Genomic DNA, 16,103 nt, shown 5'->3' on the forward strand with positions numbered 1-16,103 from the left:
GAGTATGCGTAGGAGAGGGAGTGGAAGGAAGAGAGGAGGGAGGAGTAGGAGGAAGGAGGAATGAGGGAGGTGGTGGAATGATGAGAAGAAGATGAAGAGAATGCGTAGAAGGGGGTTGGAGCAGGAATAGGAGTAGGAGTAGGAGTAGAAGAATGAGAAGGAGAAGGAGGAGTAGAGGAAAGATAGGATGAAGATGAAGAGCGTAGAGGAGGGGAGAAGGGAGATAGAGTAAGCATAGCAGTCAGAATCGGAGTAGATGGAGGATGAGGGAAGTGGAGGAAGGAAAAGGTGCAGAAGCAGAAGTAGAAGCGGGAGGAGAAGAAGTAAATGAAGAAGTAGAAGACAACGACGACGACGATGACGGAGAATGGGAGAAGATGAGAAAAATGAAGGCGAAGAAGAGAGTATGGAGTCTGGGTAGAAGTATGAGCAGGAGTAAAAGTAGGGATATGATTTGGAGGAGGAGGTGGAGCCAGAAGTAGTAGGAGAACAAGTAAAGGGAGAACAAGAAGAAGATAAAGAGTAGGAGAAAGCGAATAAGAGGGAGAAAAGAGTCAGAGTAGGTATAGGAGTAAGAGTAGGCGTTGTTGTCGGAGCAGGAGGAGGAGAAGCTGAAGCTAATAAAGAAGCAGAGGGAGGAGAAGCTGAAGCTAATAAAGAAGCAGAGGGAGGAGGAGGAGAAGAAAAAGATGGCGTTGACGACAGTGAAGAATGGGAGAATATGAGAAAAATGAAGAAAAAATTAGAATTTTTAGATTAATAACATAAATATATAAATATTCCCTAGTAATTGAAAAATTATTGAAGCAGACTACGTTATACAAAAAAAATAAAATAATTTCAAAAATAACATTGGTAAAATAAATTATACCTTATTGAAGTCATCAGAATGTCAAACGTGACTACTCTAGCAAAACTCATGCACCTTGTTATATGATGGAGTAAAGGCCAAAAAATATGTTCATTGTCATTATTGTCTGTAATGGAGAAAAAAAAAACAATTGCCTTGTAGAGTACTACTTGTATTATAAAAAGAACATCAAGAGCCTGACTACAGCTAATTGGAGTTCCTCCAAGATAAATTTTCAACTGAATAAATAACACTTCAAGATAAATAGAGATAAAAAAATGAGAAAGCACTGGTAAAAAGTAAGACACAATACCTTTGCATGCTTGTAGAATTTGTAGATGTCCAAGCTGAGTTCCTTCTATATACAATTTCAATCAAATACCACACACAAGCACACCCACCCACCCAAACACACACACGAACACAAACTCCTGCACATGCACTCACACCCACACGCACCCAAAAAAGCAAAATGAAGCGGAGGAGGAGAATGCGAAAAAATGAGATTAAGGAGTTGGAGTAGAAGTAAGAGTAGGACGAGGAGGAGGAGAAGAAGGTAGTGGTGGAAGGATGAGAAAAAGATGAAGAGAATGCGTAGAAGAGTGAGAAAGGAGTTGGAGTAGGTATAGGGGTCCGAGTAGGAGTAGGAGTTGGAAGAGGAGGACGGAGGAGCAGGAGGAAAGAGGAAAGAGGGAGGAAAGAGGAGAAAAGCAAAAGCGGAAGGAGAAGAAGTAGAGGAAGAAGATGACGACAACGACAGCAGCAAAGAATATGAAAAGATGAGAAAAATAAAGGAAAAAATTTTAATTTTTAGGTTAATAATATAAATATAAATATTCCCTGATAAAAATGGAAAGTTATTGAAGCAGAGAGTACATTATACTAAAAAGAAACATAATTTCAAAAGTAAACATTGACAAATAAATTATATCTTATTGAAGCCATTATGATGTTGAACGCAATTGTTACAGTAAAATTCATGCACCTTCTTGAAACTAACAATATTAAAAAAAAACTATTCCTTGTCATAGATATTGTCTCTAATGCAAAAAACTAACAAAAAAAAAATGGCCTAAAGTAGTGCATATATTGAAAAAAAAAACACCTATAAAAGCTTGTTGACAACTAATTGGAGTTCCTCCAAGATGTAGTTTTAAGCAAATAAATAATACTCATAAAGATAAATAGAGAAAAAAAATGAGAACACACTGCTGAAATGTAAGACATACCTTTTCAGGCTTGTAGAAGTTGTAGATGTCCAAGTTGAGTTCCTCCTATAACAATTTCAATCGAATATTACAAACATGCACACAATTACGCGCACACGCAAATAAATACGCACACTTACCACACCCACGAAGACGCACTCCTACACTTGCATGCACACCCATGCCCATACACAGATGCACCATACCCATACGCACTCACAACCAAACACTTCCGCCCACCCACACACGCACGCTCGCCCACATACGCACACAACCAGACACCCACCCTAACAAACACAACCAAATGCACGCACACCCACACGCACCCACAACCAAATGCACACACACCCCTCCCCCGCAGACGCACACAACCACACACCCATCCATGCATGCACAACCTCTCACACCCACGTTCTTTGAAATCATATGCTAACCTAAATTTAGTTCAGGTAATTTGCTATGCAAACCAGCTTCATACGTTCTTTTTCCCCGAGAAATGAATTGCAAAAGGTTCTCAAGTGTTGTACTTCAAATTATAAATTTCTACCATTTTCGAGAAAGCAGAATCAACCCTAGATATTCAAAGTCAGAGATGGGCCAGGACATCAAAACGGTTCGATTACATTAACCACCACATCACAAACCATTCCTGGGTTTCACACTTAAAACTCGCCATGATATGTAATTGACAAACATGCAGGAAACAGTGAGATTCGTTCCGCTGTTTTGTCAACCCCCCTGTTATGGGGCAACCAAATCTATGCCAACACCTGAAACTTTATTTTCCTCAATTTCAGAAATACCATGCTTTCTGGACTTCAAGTCTAGATTTCAAAGTACAAATAACATTTCCAATCCAATCTGAGAGTTGTCAAACAATAAAAAATTTTTAGGAAAAAACTTTTTTTTGAGTACCTGAAATCTCATCCTTCAGTGCGTCACCTCAATGTTCCTGGAAGAACTTCCAGATTCTACGATGGAGCAGAGAAGCTAAACCGAAAGCCAGTCTTGCCACGGTCATGATCATGTTGCTTGACTATGTAATAGAAGTTGCCCTCTAGGCGGAAAAGTTTTGTGGGGACAACAATCCCAACTCCTACAGAGCTTCGGAATGACTCTAGGAACTTACGAAAAAAGAAATTCCGAAACTCATTCTCTGTCAGTTTAGCAAGGTTTCCAGCACCAGCAAAAATGTGCCCATGGATTCCTCGGTCTCTTAACCACTTAATTGGAAGATCAAAAGAAAGGTCTGCAAAAGCAGTAACAGCAAGGTCTCCTCCAAGAAAATCCCTTCAGGAAAATCGGAATTCTCATCATTAGGTTTATCTTTAATTTGCCTTCGCGGCTCTGTAGGTTCCAATCCCCTTCTCTTAAATCCCCACGCAGTTGTTGGGCCTCCCAAAGTGCAAATTGGAGAGAAATCACCCCTAGGAAGAATCTTTCAGGCAAGGGCGACGGCTTGTGCAAAAATCCATGGCCCCATGGTAATATAACACCACCAGAAATGCCAAAGTTGAGTGCAGCATGATAAAAAGCCAAAGGGTACAGTGTAAGGAAGATCTAACTCCTGACTCAAAAACCGCAAGCTCCTGGGTTAAGAAGATGAATCACATATGAGAGGCGTCGAGGAAATGCAGTACTCGAACGTTGCAAGTTTTCGACTAAATTTCGGACCGTTGGAATTCCTTGCCCTTTTTTGAATTGTTTTTTTTGTTTTTCAAATTGTTTTGAAATAGCCGTTTTTTGAAATTTTGGATCCGTTCTTTTTTACTGCATATTACGGTTATTTTCAAGTTTTTTTTATAAGGACGGTTATTTACAAGCTAATGGTAAACAGTAAACAGTAAACACACCCATATGAATTGTCACTAGTATAAAACTATATATAAATATAAAAATATATTTCTTCTTAAAAAACCTCTATTTGCAAATTAACTCAAATTGTACAAAGATATATCATATAAAAATGATTTTTTGCGCAATCTATTTTTAAAAAACTGGACCCTACCATGAAAATGTGTAAAAAAAAAAAAAAAACTTCTCTTTTTTTAATAGGATCCACAATTTTACAAACGGTCTGGAACTTGTTTATTTTGAATTTATATCAGCTAGCATTACTCTATATCATAAACGTGGAGGATATAGAGACATAACACACTTACACATAAAAAAAAGAAGAAAAAAAAAAAGAAACAAACACATTAACAGATAGTTTTATCTTTATATTTTATAAGCAAATGGGGTAAAAAAAAAGTTGTATAAATCATCTGTATGCTTATAATTTTCTCAGCATCCAATCGTGGGATAATGGGCAAATAAAGAAAAAGTAGCATTATTTATTGGCATCCTATAACATTAGTACGTTGACACAACAAAAATTGCAAATAACAAAAGTATATATAAAAAGATATTTAAATGGCATGCTTGTGGGTATTTAATAGGAAACTAAACAACCTTCCCTTAGAATTTTTAAGAAAAATGATTAGAATGCATGTATTTAATATAAGAAGCCATTTACCTAAAGGTCTATGGTCTTGTTAACATAATTTCCAACCTCCAAAATGAAGATCTAGAGTTCAAAATCCCCCTCTCCAAATCAATATATATATATATATATAAAATAAAAAATAAATAAAAAAAAAAAGAAGCCATTTAACACACACTTGTTGGGCTCAAGTTTAGATTTGTAGAAGCCCGACACTCAAACTTAGCATGATTTTGAAAACTTCAATGTATGGTGATGGGTCATTGGAAAAAATGATATATACATTTTGCACCCTTAGATAATTGAGATTTTATATTTTGTACTTCAAAATACAAAATACAAAATTAATATATTGCATTAGGAATAAATACATAATTATGTTCAGATACTCTGCAAAAGTACCCTTGCATAATTGATTAGAAGTTTGCATGTTACTTTTAAGTCCAAAGTGGTTTTTCATACTCAAGACACATCGATAGACAAAAATGTCTCTATCTTTGAACTCAGTTGGTTCATAAATGAATAGTGTACTATTGATCATGAATAAGCTAAAGACATTATATGTGGCATCCAACCTTTCATAATATTCATTATCACATCCTCCATATATACATGTTTTTAAAGTTGTTGTAGGGAGAGAAGCATTGTGAATATATCCCAACAATCCCTCATTCACGATCGATGATGCTTTTACATCTCAAACTCATAAAATCTAGTTTTGATACCATTTGATGCATCGAGATGTGTCAATCCACCTCAAATCAATTAGTATTAGGGAAGACATTCAAATTTTTGTGGCATTAGACTTAAACCATGTAGGCCAACATTTAGAGTCATCGCAAAGAGCGACATTAGACTTGCACCATACATGCCAATTTGTTGAGAAACTAACGAGATCTTGGAATTTTGTTAAGAGGAGATTTAGATAGTGAGTTGAGATGAGATGAAAGTTAAAAGTTGAAGAAGATATTATTAGAATATTATTTTTATTTTTAGATTTGAAAATTTTGAATTGTTTATTGTATTTCGTGTGGGAGTTTAGAAAAATTATAATGATGAGATGAGTTAAGATTCTCTCTCAATCCAACATGTTTCCTCCTTTGTACAAAGCCATTGTTTTAGAGGATAGAGATTAATAAGACCCCATCCCATTCCCAGATCATTATACTTTGTCATATAGCCTAAAAGATATGATGCATGGGTCTAATGGATGAAGATGATATTTCTAAGGTAAGAGACTCGCCGTCATATTCCCAAAACGACACAATCACATGCAAGGGGTCACAGATTTCCTGTGTCTGGTCACTAGGGTAACCATTTTTTGGATAGCGAAAGCGACGAATGCGCACACAAAGAATCCTTCAAATTTGGAGATTTTAGGTTGCGTTTAGGTAGTGAGGTGATCTCAGATATTCTATGAATAGTAGTGAAAAAGTAATGATAAAATATTGAATAGTAGTGAGAAATAAATAAAAAGTAATGATAAAATAATAAATAGTAATAATGTGTTCTACCCAAACAGAACCTTAGTCCTCAATAGAAAGTTATGGGCATAACCGTGATGGAAATTGTTAATTTCTTGTGACCCCGAAAACCAACCCAACATAATTCAGCTTTCCCTTTCAATATTCGACCAAATCGGCCCCTCCAAACTAGACACCAATTAAACTCGATATAATTAAAGAAAGTTAAAGGAATTAAGAGTCGGGACTCAATTACAAACTAATTCTGATTCATGATTAGGCTTATGATCTTATTGAATAATATTCTTTTTTATGACTTTTTTTACTTGAAATTCTCATTAATTACGATGTCATTGGCTCAAGTTTCACAATATATATCCTAAACAACGTTATATCTATGTTTTCTATGGAACCATAGTACTTTTAAGTTGAAACTTGCTGTTTCAAGATCAAGAACTTTCATCATGTGTTTCTTAAAATGTGCATTACAAACTTGGGTCTAAGTTTTTTGTTATTTACCAATTAGTGTATAAATACATCATTTATAGTAAACCATATGAAACTATTTTTTTTTTCAAAAGTATATATATATAGAGAGAGAGAGAGAGAGAGAGAGAGAGAGGGAGAGAATATTTTTCAAAATTATATATGTATGTGTATAAGCCCTCCTTTGGGAGTCCCTTCTTTATATGAACTCAATGTATTATGATAGATGGTTTATGATTTTAGAACTGCATGACTGTTGTGTGACTGAATACCATATTGCACGATTGTTTATTTTAAGGAATGAAAGGTAAGGTAAAAAAGAGTGAGAGGGAAAGAAATGTATGACTGCATGTAATGAGGTTAACGAACTGACCATATAATGATGAGGACGGTATCACAAAGGTTAGGATGGATGGCAACATTGGAATACATCATTGACGATGAACCTAGTCATGACCCATTTTTGAAGTTCAATTCTGAAGCTAGTTGCTCCAGGAAAAATTATTGTTCGCAAGGGTTGTCAACTCTAACACACGGCTTAATAGTGTGTAACGACCATAATATTGATGAAGTAAAGGTAACGAATGATTGATGATGTTAAGAAGATTAATGTTTATGCAGGAAGATGAGGTAAAAGGATGTTTCTTAATGCCTTATTATTAATGTTTGATTTATGCTAGTTTAAATAAAGTTTTTCTCCCTGATCTCTTAAAGGAAACCATTTAATTACATGTAAGTGGAAATTTACACTTATTGACTAGATTTCAATCACTTTTTAACTCTTTTTTTTTTTTTAGGTTAATTAGTCAATCACATTAACTTGAATCTTAGTAGGGTCCTCCTTAACCTAATTAAACTAACAGATTGACCACTTTCTCCCTTGGAAGTAACGATCCGGATGTGAAAATGGACCTTCACGTACGGCCACTAAAGACGACTTAATTTTAAGTAAAATTCAACACTTCCTGACGAGGTTTATATATACTGAAAATAAAGCAATGAAACTTGTTTTCATTGGCCTGAGCCGGTTTAAATGTGATGAAAATTTCTTTTTTATTTCACTTTTTTGTAGAAGGGTCGGGGCTGCTTCACTTCTAGCTAGGTAGATGTTTAATTTGTATGTGAAAGATCAGATCTCATGATATAAATCATCCCCTTAAAATTGTTTAGAACCCGGGCGGAAGCGTTTGGATAGTGAAAGTGTTTTATCTCATCTCATCTCATCATTACAACTTTTTCAAATTCTTATATAAAATATAATAAACAATTCAACTTTTTTAAATCTCAAAACAATAATAATATTAAAAAATTATATTCTAATAATATTTTATTCAACTTTCGATTTTTATCTAAAATTATCTCATCTTATCTCACTATTCAAACCACACCTAAAGTACTAGCTAGATCCCAAACTGGCCTGGCTAGCTAATATTCTTAGAAAAATTCAGATTCTAAGATGCCTTGGAATCCTATGATTCATATTTCAAAAGTTGCTTAATTTCAGGCTTATCATTTTCAATGTTTTTATATATTGAGAACAAGGGTAATGCTATAACCACCGTTCTTCCTTCCCCTTTTTATTTCCTGCTAGCCGTGTCATGCTTTTTTTTTTCCTTTTTGCTTTTTTTTTTTCTTCCCACGTCGTCTTCCCATTTCATTTCATCGTCAGCATTCCATTTCGTCTTCTCGAATCCCCATTCCATTTCGATTCTCTGCATTTTTTTTTCTTTCGTTGTTGCTTCCTGTTTGTCTTCCTTCCCATTTCATCTTCCCCTCCAACCCATTACAAATTTGCTCTCATTTGATTTCATCTCTCTGCCTTTTTTTCCAGTACTCGATTGAAGCATAATGATTTCTTGATAATAGAATACATATTTGAATAATTTGAAATTAAAAACATCGTCTCTGTTATGCTCCAGCATTTTGTCAGCAACTATGCAAGAATCAAGAAAATTTTACTTACTACATACAAATCAAAAGCATTCTGCAGTTGGTATCTATTGTTTTGAAGAATCTATCAAAGGGATCAAAGTCATGAAATAGAAGCAGGAGATATTACCAGAAAATGTTCAATTAGTTCCTTCTTAAGAAGTATTCAAGTACACCACCACCTTCAATTGGGTTTTCAAATTGGTTCGAAACCCAGAAGAAAAATTCCAAGCTTTCTGACGCGATCTCAAACAATTCACCGAAGCAGGTTGAGATTTATGAAGGGTTTGGCGTGTAGGGCTTTGCTGCAAACTCAATATTGGAATTAATGCTCCTGTGAAACTAACTTTATTAAAAATACAAGTGTAAGGGTCAAATTCTAGTCTTTTAAGCAATGTTCTTTCCGGTAGGAGTAAAGAACTGACAACGAATCATTAAGAGGAAAAAGACAATAAATTTCTCAGGTTGTAGTCACAACAACAATAATTTGTAGGGATATTATAATCCCCCTGCTCTATCTCTCTCTCTGGTAAAACACATGATAAATTTCTCAGGTTGTAGCCGAACTGGTTTTTCTTTAGTGGGCGGAACGGGTTTCTTTGAAGGCTTGAAGACGAAATGGAGGCTTGGCTTGAAGACGAAATGCAAAGATGAAGACGAAATAAAATGGGTTCTCTGGAGATGAAGCTTGAAGGCTTGGCTTGAAGATGAAATGCGAAGATGAAGACGAAATTAAATGGGTTTCTCTGACTTGAAGACGAAGCTTGAAAATGAAATGGAGGCTTTATTTTTTTAATTTCTAAAGGCATGCCACGTTAGCATTTTCCAATAATATCGTTGGCCAATCCATCTTGATCTAAACATGCAACTTTTTTTTCATCCCGGGATGGCCTTAGCTAATTAGACTTGGGAGTTCAGTAAGTTCTTATTGTAATTAATATATCCCCAGCCAATTTTGTTCAAACCCCACTTAGAGTAAATTAATAAATATCCATACACTTGGAGAGAACATTGGGAAGCAATGTAGCACTGTCCTCATTATATAATATAGAAAAACTCATTTGGCGTAAAGGGGTAGGCCCCATGCATGCCAGCCTGCATGTATTAATGATATGCTGCGTTTAGTGAATTGAGAGGTTCAAATGGATGCACATATGCGGCCTTGCGGGACAGAAATCCCTTCTGATGAAATGGTGTGTTTCATTAACGTAACCCTAAACCTCCTGCAGTTCAAATCCCTTCTGAACGAGCATGCATCCTTTTTTTAATTCATCAACTTCGTATCTTCTCCCTGGCTGTGAGTCCAAATGTTTCAAGCAATTAGATCAGCAAGATTCTCACAGTACACAATCGGCATCTAAAAAATTCTACAGTAGCTGTTAATTTGTATACATCCAGCAATGTTGAACTCTAAAAAGAATCACTTACAATTTAGTCAATATAACACCCTCTACTGATGCGGGGAAAAAACAAACCAACTAAAGTGAATAGCAAGTGAAATGAAGGCATTGAAGGGATGCACACATATTTAAGCCAAATTGAGGTTTCTAAAAGAGGTTTCCATAGAAAGTAACCCTAATGGGTTTCCACAAAAATTTAACCTGGAAGTTTTATAGAGAGAGAGAGAGAGAGATGCATTAACGATGAAAAGCAGGATTTGTTTTCCAGGTGTTTTGAAGTGTAAGGCCTCGTTTGTTTTTTAAGATGGGATGAGATGAATTGAGATTAAAGTTGAAACTTAAATAAAATATTGTCAAAATATATTTTTTTAATATTATTTTTATTTTAAAATTTTAAAATTTGAAAAAGTTGAATTGTTTATTTTATTTTACGTGAGACTTTGAAAAAATTATAATGATTAGATGAGATAAGATGAGTTGAGATAAAATATGAAAACAAACGAGGCTACATGTAAGAGAAATTTTAGTAGCAAACTCTCGAGGAACACAAATTGGGTTTCACTTTCCGAGCGGTCTGTGTATGGATGGAAATGGGCACTGCATTTTTCTTTCTTCTTCCTACGTTTTGTTTCTTTTTTTTTAATATAAGTGCTGACACGTCAATAGCATGCACAGTACCTTCGCACTTGTGCTTGTAAGTAGTAGAACTGTTCATTACTGTGCCAAACTGACATTCCTTTCTCACCAAAATTATGACGTGATTGTGCTAATACTTGACCACATAGCTCTTTCACAAAAAAAAAAAAAAAAAAAAAAAAAAAAGAACCAAGAAGGTGCCATTTGAAACAATTAGTAGTAGTGCAACTTGTCTACTTTTGCCAATGAGCTGGAACTGATTATCATCATCATCATCGTTTGTCTAAAAGTTAATACCATATACTTACATTACTTTTCGGCATGTGGTCTATATCACACCTTGCAAGCCAACCCTTAACTTGTTTTGCTAGATAGCTATTCTTTTTTTTTTCTCGACAGATAAGGGCTAGAGGGGGCAATAAGAGATGGCTTCCCTACCAAGACGTGACCATAGTAGCACCCAACCCGCTGGGGAGCCAAACAGGAGGGGCCTAGACGGCGAGAACTGCAGGCGCTCCCCACAAGTCAGACTTGACCCATAGTCTGACCTCAGCCCCACGAGGGCATCAATGGCCCATGAGCCAATATCCTGAGTGCTTCCCATTGCAAAATTTGACCCCTAAGACCTAGCTATTCTATATACACATGAAGATTAACCAGCTTCTAATTAAAGACACCCCTCTAATTAAATTGATTTATAATTCTATATATATATACACATATAATTCATACCCAAACTTGGAAAGTTGCATGAGCAATAATGCTAATTACAAGCTCTAAATACACAAATCTCATACAAGTCATTTGTAAAAAAAAAAATTAGTCCCATTAAAATTAATAAAGAATAATTTTTTACATTTTTTTTAGGTGAGGTCCACTTTTTTAAAGGCTTGCACGTGCGGAACTTGTCTATTTGAAACTTGTACAAATCATTTCTTGTTGCATGAGTACCCATATTATATAATTTTGTGAAAAGAATTTCATTCATGCTACATGATGAGCGCGCGCGCATGCACACACTAGGTTTGCCAGGTTCACGCATTGCCCGGTTTAAAGAAAAACAAGTTGTTGTAAACTATATATGGATCTCTTCATTACTTCAGTTGGTGATAAATATTTCCAAACCAAAATAGATTGACCATATATATCTGGAGTTACTTTAGAGACAATCAGCCTAATGGACCAACACATAGCTACCATTAGCTATTTCTAATGACCAACAAAATCATAAGCATTGGGGTGCCACATGCAACAATAACGTCATAGAAAACATCTTAGGAATGTAATCAAGTACGCCATAGTTCATTTGTTGGTCAATGAAAAAGAAAGAACAAAATAATGATAGCAGCAAAACACAAATATATACATACAACATCCAGTAGCTTTGATTGTTACGTTGCTGATAAAAAGCACTTTTGAAAGCACCACAGTTATCAACTTCACATAAGTTAACGAGGAAACCACTTATGTATTGTTATGGTAATAATCCAGTCTATATGGTTTTGGTATCCCATAAGTTTAATTATCATTATTACTATTTTAGATTTGTCAAAAATGACGAATAATATAATCTCTTCAAACCTTAAAAGATGAAGGTAAAGCACATGAAGAGCATAATAAATTAGAAATGCCGAGAAACAAATTCAAAGGCTAGCTACATATAGATATTTTTTATCTAAACTGGCTGTGAGTCCCTTTTTTTCTTATATCATGGTCTCTTAAAGCAACCACATTAAGGTTGTGCAGCAAAAAGAGGCTAATATATGAGAACATGCTGTCATTATTCTTATTTTTTGCTACCAACCACACAATTATAAATCTTGTAATTTTGAGTTCAATTTTTTTAGGGTTCTTTAACACTTGATTTTGAACTCACATTTCCAAATAATGTGATTCAGAATATATGCCACAAAGATTAAGCCTGCACTCTATTGACTACGAGAGTGTTCTCTAGGCAAGCACAATGGAAACATTCATCTATTTTTTATATCCACTCCACACAATTTAGAAAGATGATATACGCATAATCCAAACTGATTCCATCCGTGCAAAGTTAACAGAAGCATGCCCATCACAAAGTCAACACAACACCATCTATATTCTTAAGGTATATTTAAAACAAGTTTAACAAAACATCATCTATAGTTGAACAGTGGGTGGGTCAAACTGTTTAACGCAACACCATCCATAGTTGTTAAAACCAATAGTATGTAAGGCAACAATTGTAAGTTTAACACAATATATGACTATGATTAAACTTATTGTAAAGCATCTATAGATGTTGTTGTGTTGAACTTATTGGATTAGCGAAACTAACTCCATCTTAGATTAAACCACACAATAAGCATGTTAGGATTAGCCAAATTGACTCCATCTATATGTTGTCTAAACCTAACACAACATTAGACACATAATCTGTATAGATTTCATCTGTACATACTTATTACAAAATGATTAGCAATATACTGGCTTAATACAAAATGAAACTTATAATTCATAATTACCTATATGTAGTGGATTGGCCCTTAAGTAACAGAAAAGTGATCCTGGAAATATAAGAGAATGTATGCTGAACAAAGTAAACAAAAAACAAAATGAATATGGAAAAGAATGATGCCAAAAGATAATCAAGCACAGTGCAAATCTTTAACTTTATAAATTTGATAATAAGGATACTCTTGAATCTAGGGACCCATGAATTGCTCAAACTCCAACAGATTCTCGACAAATCGATATTACTATACAAAGATATGGACACTAAGAGAGGAAAGACAGCAAAAATAAAGTGTGAGATAGCATGATGTATTGGGTATAATATTTGTTTTTTTACAATCAATCCTTAGCATCCTTTTCCCACAATAAAAAGTAGGTACTCTACGCCAGTATATTTCCCATTTCGTGACACCACTTCTGTGTTGCCATCTCTTGTGAGCCTAAGATGAGATTCTATGCCTATATGATGCCACATTTGTCCAGTAGGAACCAATTAAAAATCTTGGAATTAAATAAAATGTTACATTTGATAAAATATTCAACAATTATTTAGAGACTGGATAACCATCTTAAACTTGTAACCATATAAAGCAAGTCTTTATGCCATTGTTTTCATGAATTACTTTAAGCGGATCATTATGTGTCTAACAACATCAAAGGGTCAATTGCCCAAAATCTGGAGGCTAATACTCTTAATAAGCTACCTAGTTTTAGAGTTGTACTTTAGTCTCCAAGTAATTATCCAAGTCACAACAGATAGGTTAATTCATAATTACCTATATGTAGTGGACTGATTTTTAAGCAATAGAAAAGCAATCCTAGAAATGATTTGCGCCGAAATATTTAAACCCAAAATCTACTTCCCAGTGACAACACTAAAAACTATTATGAGTTAAGCTATATTACACTGCCTTGAAGAGTATAGTACATTATAAAGATTCTAAACTGTCTAATAATCAATAGTTTATCCAACCTCAGATTTGTTTCAACTACAATCTACATAGAATCAAACTGATCCAACTGTCAAACTTTTTCCACCATGGAAATATATTAGTCTCATCAACTTATGAATGTTGATAGAAGTTATTTTTCTTGAATCCAGTTTAGAGAAAACCTATGTTTCTATTCCAAAAACAAAGAAATACAGCGTGCAATGAAGTCTTTCCTTCAATCATTCACTTTGGAGCAGCTTACAACCCAATCACAATTAATTTACTTTATAGTAGTATTAAATTAAGAGTAGTGATACGTTTTTTTTTCTAAGCAGTAGTGATACACTTACAACTCAATCACAATTAATTTACAATTCTTAATAAAATAGTTTTTTTTAAATATTTAAAAACATCAAATCAAAATAAAAGTCAAACTTAAATTTTAAAAAATATATTATTTTAAGTCATAGTTGTAAACAAATTGTTAACAAGTAGTAGATCTATCATTTTTGTTAAATTAACATAACCAAAGATAATTTTCTTACCATTTTGCACTGATATCAACTATAGTCAGCATAAAACCCATAACAGCATGAATAGTACACTAACAAATAACTTGCAACATCCATAACACTAATAAAAAAAATATAATCCAAAACTTGTTTCATATATTATTTTATAAACAACTTCAGCACATGCAACGACACTATTATGACACATCTACCATTACAAACAGATTTAGATGTATACATAGGGAAATGCATGTGCAAAGAAAGATGCAAGCACTAAAATGCCTAAAGCTTACACAACTAAGAGAGGCCTAAGCGATAGCCATATATTGTAAGCCCCAAGGGCATTGATGCATACTCATTGTTGAAAACCAAATTAAATAGAATGGGAGAGCATATAATTCACTGTGATGTCATAAGATGTCATAGTTCAATACTTACCTATGTGGCTCACAAGAATAGCACTGCGACTATGCATGGCATGTGACGTTGATAATGTCGATGAAGGAATAGCAGCAGGAGCAGAAGCAAATGAGGAAGAAGATGGTGCATCTGATTGAGTAGTTTGCCTAAAAAAAGACCAAAGAGAGCATCTCTTGGGTATCCAACAAAACAATAGCCCATATTCACCATAGACAAGCATACAGCCAGTTTGTATAAAATAACTTCTCTTACAACAAGGCCAACAAAATCCACAAGCCCCTAAATTCCTTTTCTCATCTTTCCCTTCAATCTCAAATCGATTAAAATAAAGCAAACATTCATAGCATCTCCTCAAAAATCAAATTTTAATAACCCAAAAAACTCTTCCCCCTTCCCCCCCCCAACCAAAACCTAGAAAAAAATAAAATAAAAAGAATAACTCTAATTAAACGTAAAAAGAAGAGAACTTTAATGGAATAATACATACATATTGAGGGTTTAAATTGAATGGTGCAAATAGGGTACCTTGAACCGGTTACATCCGAGGCCTGAATTGGCTGTGAAAAGGAAGAGGAGGAGATGCTAGAGAGTGGAGGAGGAGGGATGTAGAACTCATAGGATAAGTGGTGGCCGGCCGTGAGGTTTGGACTATTCTTGTTGGCTGGTGGTGTGGGTGGTAGCCGAGAAATGGGAGAAACAGAGAAACAAAGAGCGAGAGAGAAGGGCGTTGGGGGCTGGATCTCAAGGTGAAACTTGTTTTTTAGGTGATGTCGACACTGTCTGTGGTGGTCCAAGACGAAATCGGAGGCTGGATCTGCTGCATATGGTGGTTGGCAGCTCAATGGGTCTTCCTTAAGGTGACTACAAGGAGACTGCAAGAGGGGAACGTAGGAGAGAACCATAGAGAGCTGCTGTCCGACATGCTCCGCTGCTGCTGACTGTGGCAAGTGCCGTGAGGCGAGAAGAGAGAAAAGATAGGGGGATATCAGTTGAGAGAGAACTCAAGAAGGAATAGGGAATCGAGAATGATAGAGAGGGGTTTCTACGTGTGGTCTGAAAAGACCCAAAGGGCCAAAACAGGGTTCACTAGTCAAACATGGGTAAAAATATAAACACGTGAAGTGAACAAAGCCAATCAGAACGATAAATGCGGAAAACGAGAAATGCAGAGGCACACAATTGGAAACGAAATTTGGAGAAAACTATTGTTCATAAACGGATAGACGACAGGCTACATCCAACCAAACAGGGATAAATTACCCAATAAAAGAAAGGGAGAAAAACGTAAA

General features: G+C 35.1%; 1 protein-coding gene across 1 annotated transcript; it reads right to left on the reverse strand.

Annotated features, from left to right (window-relative positions):
- Window positions 1–3,029: 3,029 nt before the first annotated feature.
- Window positions 3,030–15,835, reverse strand: LOC121258765. Its single transcript, XM_041160303.1, has 4 exons — window positions 15,340–15,835; window positions 14,833–14,960; window positions 14,428–14,446; window positions 3,030–3,348 (listed from the first exon to the last, which is right to left on the reverse strand). Exons 1-4 carry the CDS (start codon window positions 15,714–15,716, stop codon window positions 3,030–3,032), a joined length of 843 nt encoding a protein of 280 aa, XP_041016237.1. The 5' UTR covers window positions 15,717–15,835.
- Between the last annotated feature and the right edge of the window lie 268 nt (window positions 15,836–16,103).

Source organism: Juglans microcarpa x Juglans regia, chromosome 3S (assembly GCF_004785595.1).
Source record: "Juglans microcarpa x Juglans regia isolate MS1-56 chromosome 3S, Jm3101_v1.0, whole genome shotgun sequence".
Taxonomy (NCBI): domain Eukaryota; kingdom Viridiplantae; phylum Streptophyta; class Magnoliopsida; order Fagales; family Juglandaceae; genus Juglans; species Juglans microcarpa x Juglans regia.